This window comes from Primulina huaijiensis, unplaced genomic scaffold, assembly GCF_012295235.1.
Source record: "Primulina huaijiensis isolate GDHJ02 unplaced genomic scaffold, ASM1229523v2 scaffold32227, whole genome shotgun sequence".
In the NCBI taxonomy this organism is placed as follows: Eukaryota; Viridiplantae; Streptophyta; class Magnoliopsida; order Lamiales; family Gesneriaceae; genus Primulina; species Primulina huaijiensis.
In genome coordinates, this window is record NW_027357564.1 from 4,830 (window position 1) to 15,126 (window position 10,297).

The 10,297-nt window shown below is 38.4% G+C and overlaps 4 protein-coding genes across 13 annotated transcripts; 1 reads left to right on the top strand and 3 right to left on the bottom strand.

The window, feature by feature from the left end:
• Window positions 1-759: 759 nt before the first annotated feature.
• On the bottom strand, window positions 760-1,296 carry LOC140968050 (secreted RxLR effector protein 161-like). Its single transcript, XM_073428894.1, has one exon. It carries the CDS (start codon window positions 1,294-1,296, stop codon window positions 760-762), a length of 537 nt encoding a protein of 178 aa, XP_073284995.1.
• A 1,349-nt stretch (window positions 1,297-2,645) lies between these two features.
• Window positions 2,646-4,611, bottom strand: LOC140968048 (uncharacterized). The gene is made up of 2 exons (XM_073428891.1): window positions 3,334-4,611; window positions 2,646-3,007 (listed from the first exon to the last, which is right to left on the bottom strand). The coding sequence occupies exon 1, from the start codon at window positions 4,357-4,359 to the stop codon at window positions 3,442-3,444; it is 918 nt and encodes a 305-aa protein (XP_073284992.1). The 5' UTR covers window positions 4,360-4,611; the 3' UTR covers window positions 2,646-3,007; window positions 3,334-3,441.
• Window positions 4,612-4,657: 46 nt separating this feature from the next.
• Window positions 4,658-7,617, top strand: LOC140968049 (uncharacterized). Of its 2 annotated transcripts, XM_073428893.1 has the most exons (5): window positions 4,658-5,304; window positions 5,416-5,516; window positions 5,572-5,641; window positions 5,758-6,823; window positions 6,899-7,611. In XM_073428893.1, the coding sequence occupies exons 4-5, from the start codon at window positions 6,461-6,463 to the stop codon at window positions 7,280-7,282; spliced, it is 747 nt and encodes a 248-aa protein (XP_073284994.1). In that variant the 5' UTR covers window positions 4,658-5,304; window positions 5,416-5,516; window positions 5,572-5,641; window positions 5,758-6,460; the 3' UTR covers window positions 7,283-7,611. The 2 variants fall into 2 exon arrangements, with proteins under 2 accessions (XP_073284994.1, XP_073284993.1); XM_073428892.1 differs by having other exon boundaries at window positions 5,416-5,641; window positions 6,899-7,617.
• Window positions 7,618-7,773: 156 nt separating this feature from the next.
• LOC140968052 (uncharacterized) lies at window positions 7,774-10,142 on the bottom strand. Of its 9 annotated transcripts, XM_073428896.1 has the most exons (5): window positions 9,857-10,142; window positions 8,859-9,736; window positions 8,713-8,744; window positions 8,324-8,369; window positions 7,774-8,258 (listed from the first exon to the last, which is right to left on the bottom strand). In XM_073428896.1, exons 2-5 carry the CDS (start codon window positions 8,867-8,869, stop codon window positions 7,988-7,990), a joined length of 360 nt encoding a protein of 119 aa, XP_073284997.1. In that variant the 5' UTR covers window positions 8,870-9,736; window positions 9,857-10,142; the 3' UTR covers window positions 7,774-7,987. The 9 variants fall into 9 exon arrangements, 2 of the variants coding, with proteins under 2 accessions (XP_073284997.1, XP_073284996.1); XR_012173690.1 differs by lacking the exon at window positions 8,324-8,369 and having other exon boundaries at window positions 9,857-10,138; XR_012173691.1 differs by having other exon boundaries at window positions 7,774-8,369; window positions 8,713-9,437; window positions 9,627-9,736; window positions 9,878-10,136.
• Window positions 10,143-10,297: the final 155 nt, after the last annotated feature.

Genomic DNA, 10,297 nt, shown 5'->3' on the forward strand with positions numbered 1-10,297 from the left:
TATTGTTTCTGCTGTATTGACGTAGATAGTGTGGTGATTGCACTATTTTATCGTATATGCATTATATTATTACGTCGTTGAAAAGAAAATTTTTATGCATATGACGTCACATGTTGTATGATTATGTGGCGAGGTTTGGGGCGCCACAGAAATCTTTACAAGTATCAGGTAAAATATCAATTCAAGAAATTTTTTTTTCTTTCTACATCAGTTTGTCTTGGTAAAAAGTACTTATCTTTCGAACCTTTGTTGAAAGAAAATCTTACTTTGCTTTCCACATATGTTTTTTTTGTCACAAAGTAATTAGCTTTCGACCATTTTTGAAAGTGAAGAATTTGAGAACTAATATCAAAAATTCTCTTTAGAGCATCAAATACAGATTACAAAGAATATATAAAAGATAGCAGAGAAACAGAAAGAGCTAAAACCTAGGAACAATAACAACTATTCCTATAAACCAGTACTATTCTAAACAACCCACCTAAATAGAACAAATGAATGGCCTACGAAACATACTAAATAATAATGCTGACTAGGATACAATAAATCAACACTCCCCCTCAAACTTGGTTGTAGATATTCTGCATACCAAGCTTGCTACTTAAGTTATCAAATATGATCCTAGGAAGAGCTTTAGTGAACATATNTGATTTTTTGCAATACACAAAGCTGTTTGATTATCACAGTACATCGAGATTGAATCATCTGTCTTCATGTTGAGATCATGCAGCANGGATTTTTCGCAATACACAAAGCTGCTTAATTATCACAGTACATCGAGATTGAATCATCTGTCTTCATGTTGAGATCGTGCAGCACTCGTTTGAGCCATATCCCTTCGCAGATTCCAAGAGCTAGAGATCTGAATTCTGCTTCTGCACTACTACGCGCAACTACAGATTGTTTTTTACTTCTCCAAGTAACAAGGTTCCCCCAAATGAAAGTACTATAACCTGATGTTGATATTCGATCCATTATATCTCCAGCCCAGTCTGCATCAGTATATACTTCAATACTTCGGTTGGTGGACTGTTTGAAGAGAATGCCCTTTCCGGAGGATAGCTTCAAATACCTGAGAATCCGATTCACTGCTTCCATGTGTTCTTCACGAGGGTCATTCATGAACTGACTTACTACACTTACAGAGAACCCAATATCAGGACGGGTATGTGATAGGTAGATAAGTTTCCCTACAAGCCGTTGGTATCTCCCCCTGTCCACTGGTGTATCACTTTCAGCCTTGTCAAGCTTCTTAGTCGAGTCCATCGGAGTCTCTGCAGGTCTACATCCTGTCATGCCTGTTTCTTGAAGCAAATCAAAAATGTATTTACGCTGGCAGATAAAAATTCCGTGGTTGGACCTAGAATTTCCATTCCAAGAAAGTATTTTAATTGTCCCAAATTCTTGACTTCAAACTCCTCAGCCAATTGTTTCTTCAACCGAACCAGCTCTTCTTCATAATCACCTGTCAAGATGATATCATCAACATAGACAATCAGTATGGCTATTTTACCATCCGATGAGTGTTTGACGAACATAGTGTGGTCTGCCTGAGATTGTTTGTACTCTAGCTTGACAACAGACTTGGTAAAACGATCAAACCAAGCTCTCGGAGACTGCTTGAGGCCATAAAGCGCCTTTTTTAACCGAATGACTTTGTTTGTGTTGTCACGAGATTCCATTCCCGGTGGAACCGTCATGTATACCTCTTCCGCTAGATCTCCATTGAGGAAAGCATTTTTAATAGCTAGTTGATGAAGTGGCCAATTCAGATTTGCAGCAAAGGACAGAAGTACTCGAATTGTGTTCAACTTCGCTACAGGAGAAAATGTCTCTTGGTAGTCAATGCCGTATGATTGAGTAAAGCCTCTCGCAACATGTCTAGCTTTAAACCGATCAACACTTCCATCTGCCTTATGTTTGATCGTAAATAGCCACCTACGTCCGACAACATTTTTCCCTTCTGGTAATTCAGATATCTCCCATGTTCAATTCTTCACCAAGGCTTGAATCTCTTCATTTACTGCAGCTTTCCATTCAGGAGTATTCAGTGCTTCATAGACCGAGTTGGGAATCTGAACCTTGTCGAGAGTAGTTACAAAGCATCGGTACTGTGGAGATAACACCGAGTATGACATGTACTTGTGCCAGGGATGTAAGGTACACGATCTGATTGGTTTCCTGACAGCAATGGGTAAGTCTAGATCATTAGTGGTAATTGTCTCAGGAGTAATATTACCTGGTGAACTCGTGTGAGGACTTGGTTGAGGAGTCGGTTCGATCTCATAAGCAGGCATAGGTGTGGTACATTTGTGGAAAACATGAGGGCACGAGCAACTTCTAATATGTGGCTATTCTTGTGTTCCGCAACCCCATTTTGTTGAGGTGTGATAACACGAGCTATGGTGTATAATACCTTGTTCTAGCAGGTAACTTCCCAGAATGAATTCAAAGTATTCTCTACCATTGTCGGTCCTAACAACTTGAATTTTTGTATCAAATTGAGTTTGAACCATGGTATTGAATTGCTTGAAAATTTGTCTGGTTTCAGATTTTGATTTCATAAGAAATATCCACGTGAGTCTTGTATGATCATCAATGAAAGAAATAAACCATCTAGTACATTTATATTTTTCACCCGAGAGGGTCCCCAAATATCGCTATGTACAAGTGAAAATGGTTTTGAAGGCTGATAAGTGACACTGGGAAAGATAGTGCGAGTGTGTTTGGCCAATTGACATATTTCACAATGAAAAAACTTTGCGTTTTTATTGATAAATAAATGAGGGAAAAGTTTTTCCAAATACAAGAAATTGGGATGACCAAGACGATAATGCAAACGCATAATTTCATCATCACTATTAATAAAATTCAAAGGCTCGTCAACTGACTGACTTATGGATGAACTGTAGCATTGTGGCCGAGTTATTTCTTCAGGAGTGGTGTTGAGGAGATACAGCCCTGAACCCATCCTAGCACTGCCAATCACCTTCCCCGAGTCCAAGTCCTGAAATTCACACACAGATGGAAAGAATTTGGCAACACAATTAGCATCCTGAGACAATTTACTAATAGAAACTAGATTACAATCCAAGGTAGGAACATATAGTACAGAATTTAAACACAAATTCTTTGTCACAGTGACTATGCCTGTCCCTGCCACACATGATCGTGAGCCATCTGCAATTGTTACCCAATGTTTGCTGTCTTGAGGACAGGGGATATACTTTTGGAGTAGTGAGAGATTACCAGTCATGTGGTCGGAAGCGCCAGAGTCAATGATCCATTCCCCGGACGATTTCTTATTAGATGTGAGGGCACTAGACATGTTACCTGACTGAGCTAGGGAGCTAGTTGCCATTTGAGTGCTGGTGTTCTTTGGGTTTGAGACCTGAATCATCATCAGTTGTAGTGCCTCCAACTGGTCTTTAGTAAATGGACTCATATTGACTGTTGAGTTATTGTCATCGGTTGTGGACGATGTGTTAGCACGACTTCTTGGCTTCCAATCAGCTGGTTTCCATGAATCTTCCAACACGATTCTCTGGTATGTCCCGTCCTCTTGCAATGATCACACCACGGTCTAGCTTTCCGATATTGGCCATCGCTCGAGTTGTTCTCACTTCCGTACGATACCATAGCTGAGATTTCAGTTGTGAGGCTACTGGTAGTTGATCCCAGCATGACTTTCCTCCTACTCTCCTCTCGTCGCACCTCAGAGAAAACTTCTCGAATGGTTGGCAATGGTTTTATAGCTAGCATACGTCCTCTCACCTCATCGAGGTTCTTATTCAGCCCAAGCAGGAACTTAAAAACTCTCTTCTTGCTGATGATGTCCTTGTATCGGGCTTCGTCTTCTACGTACTTCCACTCATTAGCCTCGAATAGATCCAGATGTTGCCAGTGACGATTGAGGGTGTTGTAGTACTGAGTGACATTCAGGTCGTCTTGTCGCAGATCATGGAGGATAGTTTCAATCTCAAACAATTCTGAGGTATTCTCATTGTTTGAGTATGTCTCCTTAGCAGCTTCCCAAATTTCCTGAGTTGTGCCATATAACAGAAAGTTCTCCCCAATTTCATTAGTCATTGAGTTGATTAACCAAGACATAACCATGTTATTTTCTGTCTTCCAAGCCTTGAATTTCGGATCATCAGACTTGGGCTGTGTGATGGAGCCCGTGAGGTATTCATCTTTTCCTTTGCCGCAGATAAACATCATCACCGATTGAGACCACTGGAGAAAGTTATGGCCATTCAGTTTATGACCAGTAACCACGAGAGAAGTCCCTTCTGATGAGGAGATGGTCGACGATGCAGAGTCAGTCTTATCAGCTGCCATGCCACCGTATTTCACCATTGCGACGTGGTTGAAGATAAATAAACTTGATTGATTAATTTTAGGTCAGAGGAGGCTCTGATACCATGAAGAATTTGAGAACTAATATCAAAAATTCTCCTTAGAGCATCAAATGCATATTACAAAGAATATATAAAAGATAGCAGAGAAACAGAAAGAGCTAAAACCTAGGAACAATAACAACTATTCCTATAAACCAGTACTACTCTAAACAACCCACCTAAATAGAACAAATGAATGGCCTACGAAACATACTAAATAATAATGCTGACTAGGATACAATAAATCAACAGAAAGAAAATGTCGGTAGCTCATTTTTTGTTGAAGTTCGGTTGTAACTCTTGAATTCTGTCACCAACATTTTAAGTGCAATCCAACATTTGATGCTTCAATCGTGCATTCAAAGTCTTCTGTCACAAGATGGACATCAAACGTAGAAACCTTCTACTGGTTGTAATCGTACAACAACTAGTGTTTAGAAATTTATTGATATTGTGTCTTCTAATCCGACCGCATGCGAATGTGGTTGCCCATCGACGTCGTGCCACTCGTAACAGACTTGTTTCGTACAGCATGACACAAAGAATCAATTCTCAATTTAGCCATTTGAATATGATTATTGATGCTGGTGATGTTCAATGTGTCTTGAACTTGATAATGAACCGAAATGCCTTTGGAAGGTTGTGCTATCTTTTAATGCACATAGGAGGACTAACAGATTCTCAGTATGTCAGCGTACAAGAGAAATTTGCAATGTTTTTGTCCATATTGGCACACCATAAAAAAAATCGGGTAACCAGTCACGACTACATGCGTAGTGGACAGACAGTCAGCGCACATTTTCATGAAGTTATGCGTGCATTGTTGAAGTTGTATACCTTACTTCTAGTGAAGCCTACACCTGTGGATGGGAACTGTGACAGCGATCCTTGGAAATGGTTTGAGGTATTATTTTGTTGAAATATTGTTTTGTTTTTTTCCGTTGTCGCTCGAATGTCTTCGCCTTAAACAAGTTATTGGTTAACAATTACTAACCTCGTTTCATAAGTGTTAAAGGGTTGTCTAGGTGCGTTGGATGGCACTCATATCGGCGTACACGTTCCTGCCAGAGACAAAGCCAAATATAGAAGCAGAAAAAGAATTATTTCGGTTAACGTGTTGGGGGTTTGTGATCGAAATATGAACTTCATTTACGCTCTTACTGGATGGGAGGGATCTGTCGCTGATGCAAGAGTTTTAAGAGATGCATTGACTCGGGATGATGCATTCAAGGTTCCAAGAGGTTATGTGTGAATAACTTTTACGTGTACTTGCATCTTTTTCTGTAGATATGCCAACATTTACCATAATCAAAAGTTTATCGTGATAATGATTTTTTGAGACTTAATCATTGTGCAGGTTGTTATTATCTTTGTGACAATGGATACACTAATGTGGAGGGTTTCTTGACTCCGTACAGACGAGTAATATATCATAGGGATGCTTGGAGCAATCGTGCATCTCCACCACAAGATCACAAGGAGTTATTCAATTGGAGGCATTCACAAGCAAGAAACATTATTGAAAGAGCATTTAGTTTGTTGAAAAAGAGATGGACTATCCTTCGAAGTCCTTCGTTTTACCCCTTGCATGTCCAAAACCAAATAATTCTTGCTTGCATTCTACTACATAATTTCATCAGTAATCAAATGCCCGACGATCCTTTAGACGAATATGATGAAGAAGTTGGCAGTCCCATTCATGATACACAGAATGAATATATAAGCAGTTTTGAGTCGTCCAACGATTGGGTTAATTGGCGAGATCAGTGTGCAATGTCCATGTGGAACAACTACAATTAACGTTTTCTTAATGTATTAAGTGCTTGTCGACAGTTGCACATCTTTATATTGTTTATGTTGCTGTCGTTGTTGTTTTCATATCAAGTAGTGTAATTGACAAAACTTATTTCCCAGCTCATTGTTTGTGCAACTGAAATATTTGAATGTTACGGTCTCGGCTCTGGTTTTCACCATTTTAACTTTTTTTTAATGGCTATTACTACATGCACTTATAATGTTGATTTCATGACAGAATAAGTCCACTCAGATTTCCTGTACTCATGGATAGTGTAGCAACTTCTGGTAGCGGTAGTGCGAGGTGCAAGAAAGCGGACAAGACACGGCGAATTTGGAGTGGCCGGGAAGAAGATGTGCTAATACAGTCGCTTAAAGAAGTTATGAGAAAGGGTTGGAAAAGTGAGAATGGTTTTAAAGTGGGTTACTTGACGTTGTTGGAGAATGCAATGCATACAGCAATACCAGAAACAAATATACGTGGTAATCCTCATATTAATTCAAAAATACATGTGTGGAAGAAAACATATAGTACATTGGTGACGTTGTTATCTAAGAGTGGAGTCGGTTGGAATGATACTGACAAGACGATCGATGCTACAGACGAGACTTGGGAATCAATTGTGAAGGTCTGTATTGTATAGTACTCTGACCTTGATTTACACAAGTCCATTGATCACTCATTCGCTTGATCCTTGATGCAGCATGACCCAAGTTTTAGACCAATGCGGCATAAGCAGTGGATGCATTTCGATGATTGGGCTGAAATCTTCGGAAACGATCGAGCTACTGGGGAGCATTCAAAGAATTTTGAGAATGCGTTACAACAAGTTCTTAAACTTGATGAAGAACTTCCCAACATACAGTCCATTGGAGAGACACGTACATTTAACCCTTTCGATGTTGCTGATGATTCCATATCTGAAACGCATACGCCAACATCTAAGACAAATGCAGGTACATCTTCTAAAAGCAAGAAAAGGAAGCACACGATCTTGCATGATGAATCAATAGTCGAAGCAATCAACAACCTCGCTCACATAACCAAAGACACGATGACACAATTGATCAAGGAAATTAACGCGTAGGACAAAATCTCGGATGTTCAAGATACGGTTTTGGATGCATTGCAGGGTCTTACCGATCTTTCAGAAGATGAACAAGTTGCTGTAGCTAAGTTGTTGTTCAACAACCACAACGACTTGGCACTATTCAAAAGACTTGGCGATCGTGGAAGGATGTGCTTGGTTAAGAGGTTGTTGTGTGGTGATTAAAGCTTACAGTTATAAGTGTGTTTTTGAACAATATTTTTTGAATTCGTAATCTACCACAACTTGGTTCTTTGTAGTGGTTCATGAAAGAGATGTTGTGATTTTGGATTTTGCATATGTACTATCCTTTTTTTGGGAACAAAAAGTGATTGAATTACAACTAATTTTCAATCATGTTATATGCTCTATTTTCTTACATACACTACTGCAATTCCAATGACTTTTATTACTTACCCTTGTGCACTTCCAAATAGATCCTACTATTTGCCTACAACTGACTTCGTGTAACAAATTCGAACATCCCCATAGTAAAGCCTCTCACATTTCCGCACCATACGCATCACTTATATGTACATGAACATCACATACCCACTACACATAATGTTTGCATACATGACAACCAAGTAGACACTTGTACATACATTTAACCAAAATACACATTAGATCAGCATACTATTAATTACTCGGTGCAAACAAAACAAAGGTGGTTCCACAAAAGGACATAATACTGTGACAAATACTTTAAGCGCCGGAGTCATCTGATGAAAGCTCCACAACAGCAATCTTCTTTGATTTTTGGTCGTTTGATTTGTTGTAGTTTTCCTTCGACTCGATGTTCACTCCAACCTTCAAATTCACAGCTTCATTCGTTTCCGCAGCATGAGACTGATGGACGTGCTCGAGGACAGAAGCTGTGTGACACAACTTCTGCTTCTTCCTACCGTTTTTATAAACAACTCCTACTTTGTCAGCAGTTAAGAACTTCACTTCACTACCACCAACTTCATGTTCGCTGCACATAAATTTTTCATCATCAGAAATGAGATCAATGATAGGTACCTTGTACTTGCTGCTTACAGTTTCCTCAGAGCCATGTTCACAACGTAAAGCCATTGTGGACCACCTAATGAAAGACCGTATGCTGTTGAGTTCATTAGGAGTAACATAGTAAGCATGCTTTATAAGAATAAAAACAAGAAGTTAATGACTTTATTTCTCCAACTACTTGTATTCAATATGCTGTATGTCCTAGATATTGTAATCATGCAAATCTTTACTATGTCAACACCTACCACATATATTGGACCGAATAATGTACTCCCAAAAAAAATACACTTTAACACTAAAAGCAATAAACGTACATTAACTTCCTAATTCAGCCACATAATTAACTTTTTGGTACATGAGTACATAAGTAAACAACACACTTTTGTCAACATAATTTGATAAGTAAACAGATGACGTACCACAAAAAATACTAAGTGAAGAACATAATTTGCTGAATTGTCGACTTGAAATTAAGAGATAACCAATAGTAAATCCTTTACCCAACTTATTCGACTTGCACAGAAGAGTGATAAATTTTTAATTTGAATGGAGGAGGAACGAAAACCAGCTTGTCATACCTGCGTCAGAGTACTTTCTGTGATACTATGATTTGTGCTTCTTCTACATTCAGCTACGAAGGTGCAGTAGACAACACATTCACATATATGTTACTTTGAAGTTTTGGTGAAGACAAGGCAATTGAAGACTACAATTAACATTGACACAAGAATTTATAACATACGAACAAAGCTTTAGTCTTCAGATTTATCTATGGCATAGAATTAATTTCCAAATCCTCCAATAACTTTCCTATATCCTCGGACAACTTCTCCATTTGCATTCCTATTTTCCGATTCTCAACACCTAAATCTGATAATTCTTTCAGTAGATCGAGTAATTTCTTACTTTGTTTTTTCCTCCGACCACTTTGTTCACCTGTATTACAAGTGGAGCTACTGGAAGCATTCAAATTTGGAACCTCAACCGGTTGTTTGACCGAACAATTGAAGACTTCCTCGGCAGCTTCTATACTTTCGTAACCTTTGTAACAAGCACCAGGAAAACGATAAACTTGGGCATTGGCCTCAGGCCATCTGTCGTACACTCCAACCTTCCTTTCCACAAACATGACGTATGTTTTGGTCTGCATTTACGAGAATAAATACTAAAATTTTCGAACGAAATATGTATGTACAAAATGCTTTACTCAGATTAATAAAGTATTCAAGGAGTTACAAAAGTTAACAAGTTAGGCATTCCTACAACAAATAATAGATTCTTATCAATAACGTGGATGCAGAAAGAAAAAAATTGAAATAAAGCATAAATTCACCATCTAAGATACGTTCACAACGACTGCATACTTCATGCCTCAAATTTCTCCTTGAAAACAACCTTCTATTGTGTACAACGCAAATCAACGGTCCACGAAGGAGCAAATTTCTGTTGTACAAAACACAAAGGCATCAAAAATAATGAACCGAAAAGAGAACTAAAATATTTAATGTTCTTCTTCACATGTAGAACAGATCGAAAACATAAAAAAGAAAAATTTTTACATGCCATTAATTTGTAACCCATCACCTTAACTTCCTTTCACAGATCTACTTCCGTAGTAGATCAGATGTGTGAGGTAACAAAAGCCGCACCGTTGAGTGAGAGAGTAGTGGGTAGATCTGTGATTGGGGAAAAAAATAGAAGCGTGATATCCACAGTGATAGGGGTAAAATTGGACAATTAATTATTATACTAGTACTTATCCTGACAAAATAAATAGAACCAAACATAAATGCGGTTTGAAGACTTGTTCTAAATGTCCATGTACTACACTTTATTATCCTTTGTATTATCTTTCAATTATTAATCTCATCCTATGTATCAAACGATGCATTAAATGATTATATGACATGATTTCATGAAGTTGAAGGATTTTACTCGAATATTCGATAATAGGCAGGAGAAAGAAGACCGGGGACGACCAAGACAAGAATATTTATTTTTAAT

Coding starts and splice junctions, on each gene's coding strand:
- LOC140968048 (XM_073428891.1), bottom strand. CDS start 4,359: ATGGTGAAATACGGTGGCATGGCAGCTGATAAGACTGACTCTGCATCG.
- LOC140968052 (XM_073428895.1), bottom strand. CDS start 8,421: ATGCTTACTATGTTACTCCTAATGAACTCAACAGCATACGGTCTTTCA. Junction 8,259..8,323: donor AACATGGCTCTGAGGAAACT/GTAAGCAGCAAG, acceptor ATTTATGTGCAG/CGAACATGAAGTTGGTGGTA.
- LOC140968049 (XM_073428892.1), top strand. CDS start 4,780: ATGGACATCAAACGTAGAAACCTTCTACTGGTTGTAATCGTACAACAA. Junction 5,305..5,415: donor ATCCTTGGAAATGGTTTGAG/GTATTATTTTGT, acceptor TAAGTGTTAAAG/GGTTGTCTAGGTGCGTTGGA. Junction 5,642..5,757: donor TGCATTCAAGGTTCCAAGAG/GTTATGTGTGAA, acceptor ATCATTGTGCAG/GTTGTTATTATCTTTGTGAC.
- LOC140968050 (XM_073428894.1), bottom strand. CDS start 1,296: ATGACAGGATGTAGACCTGCAGAGACTCCGATGGACTCGACTAAGAAG.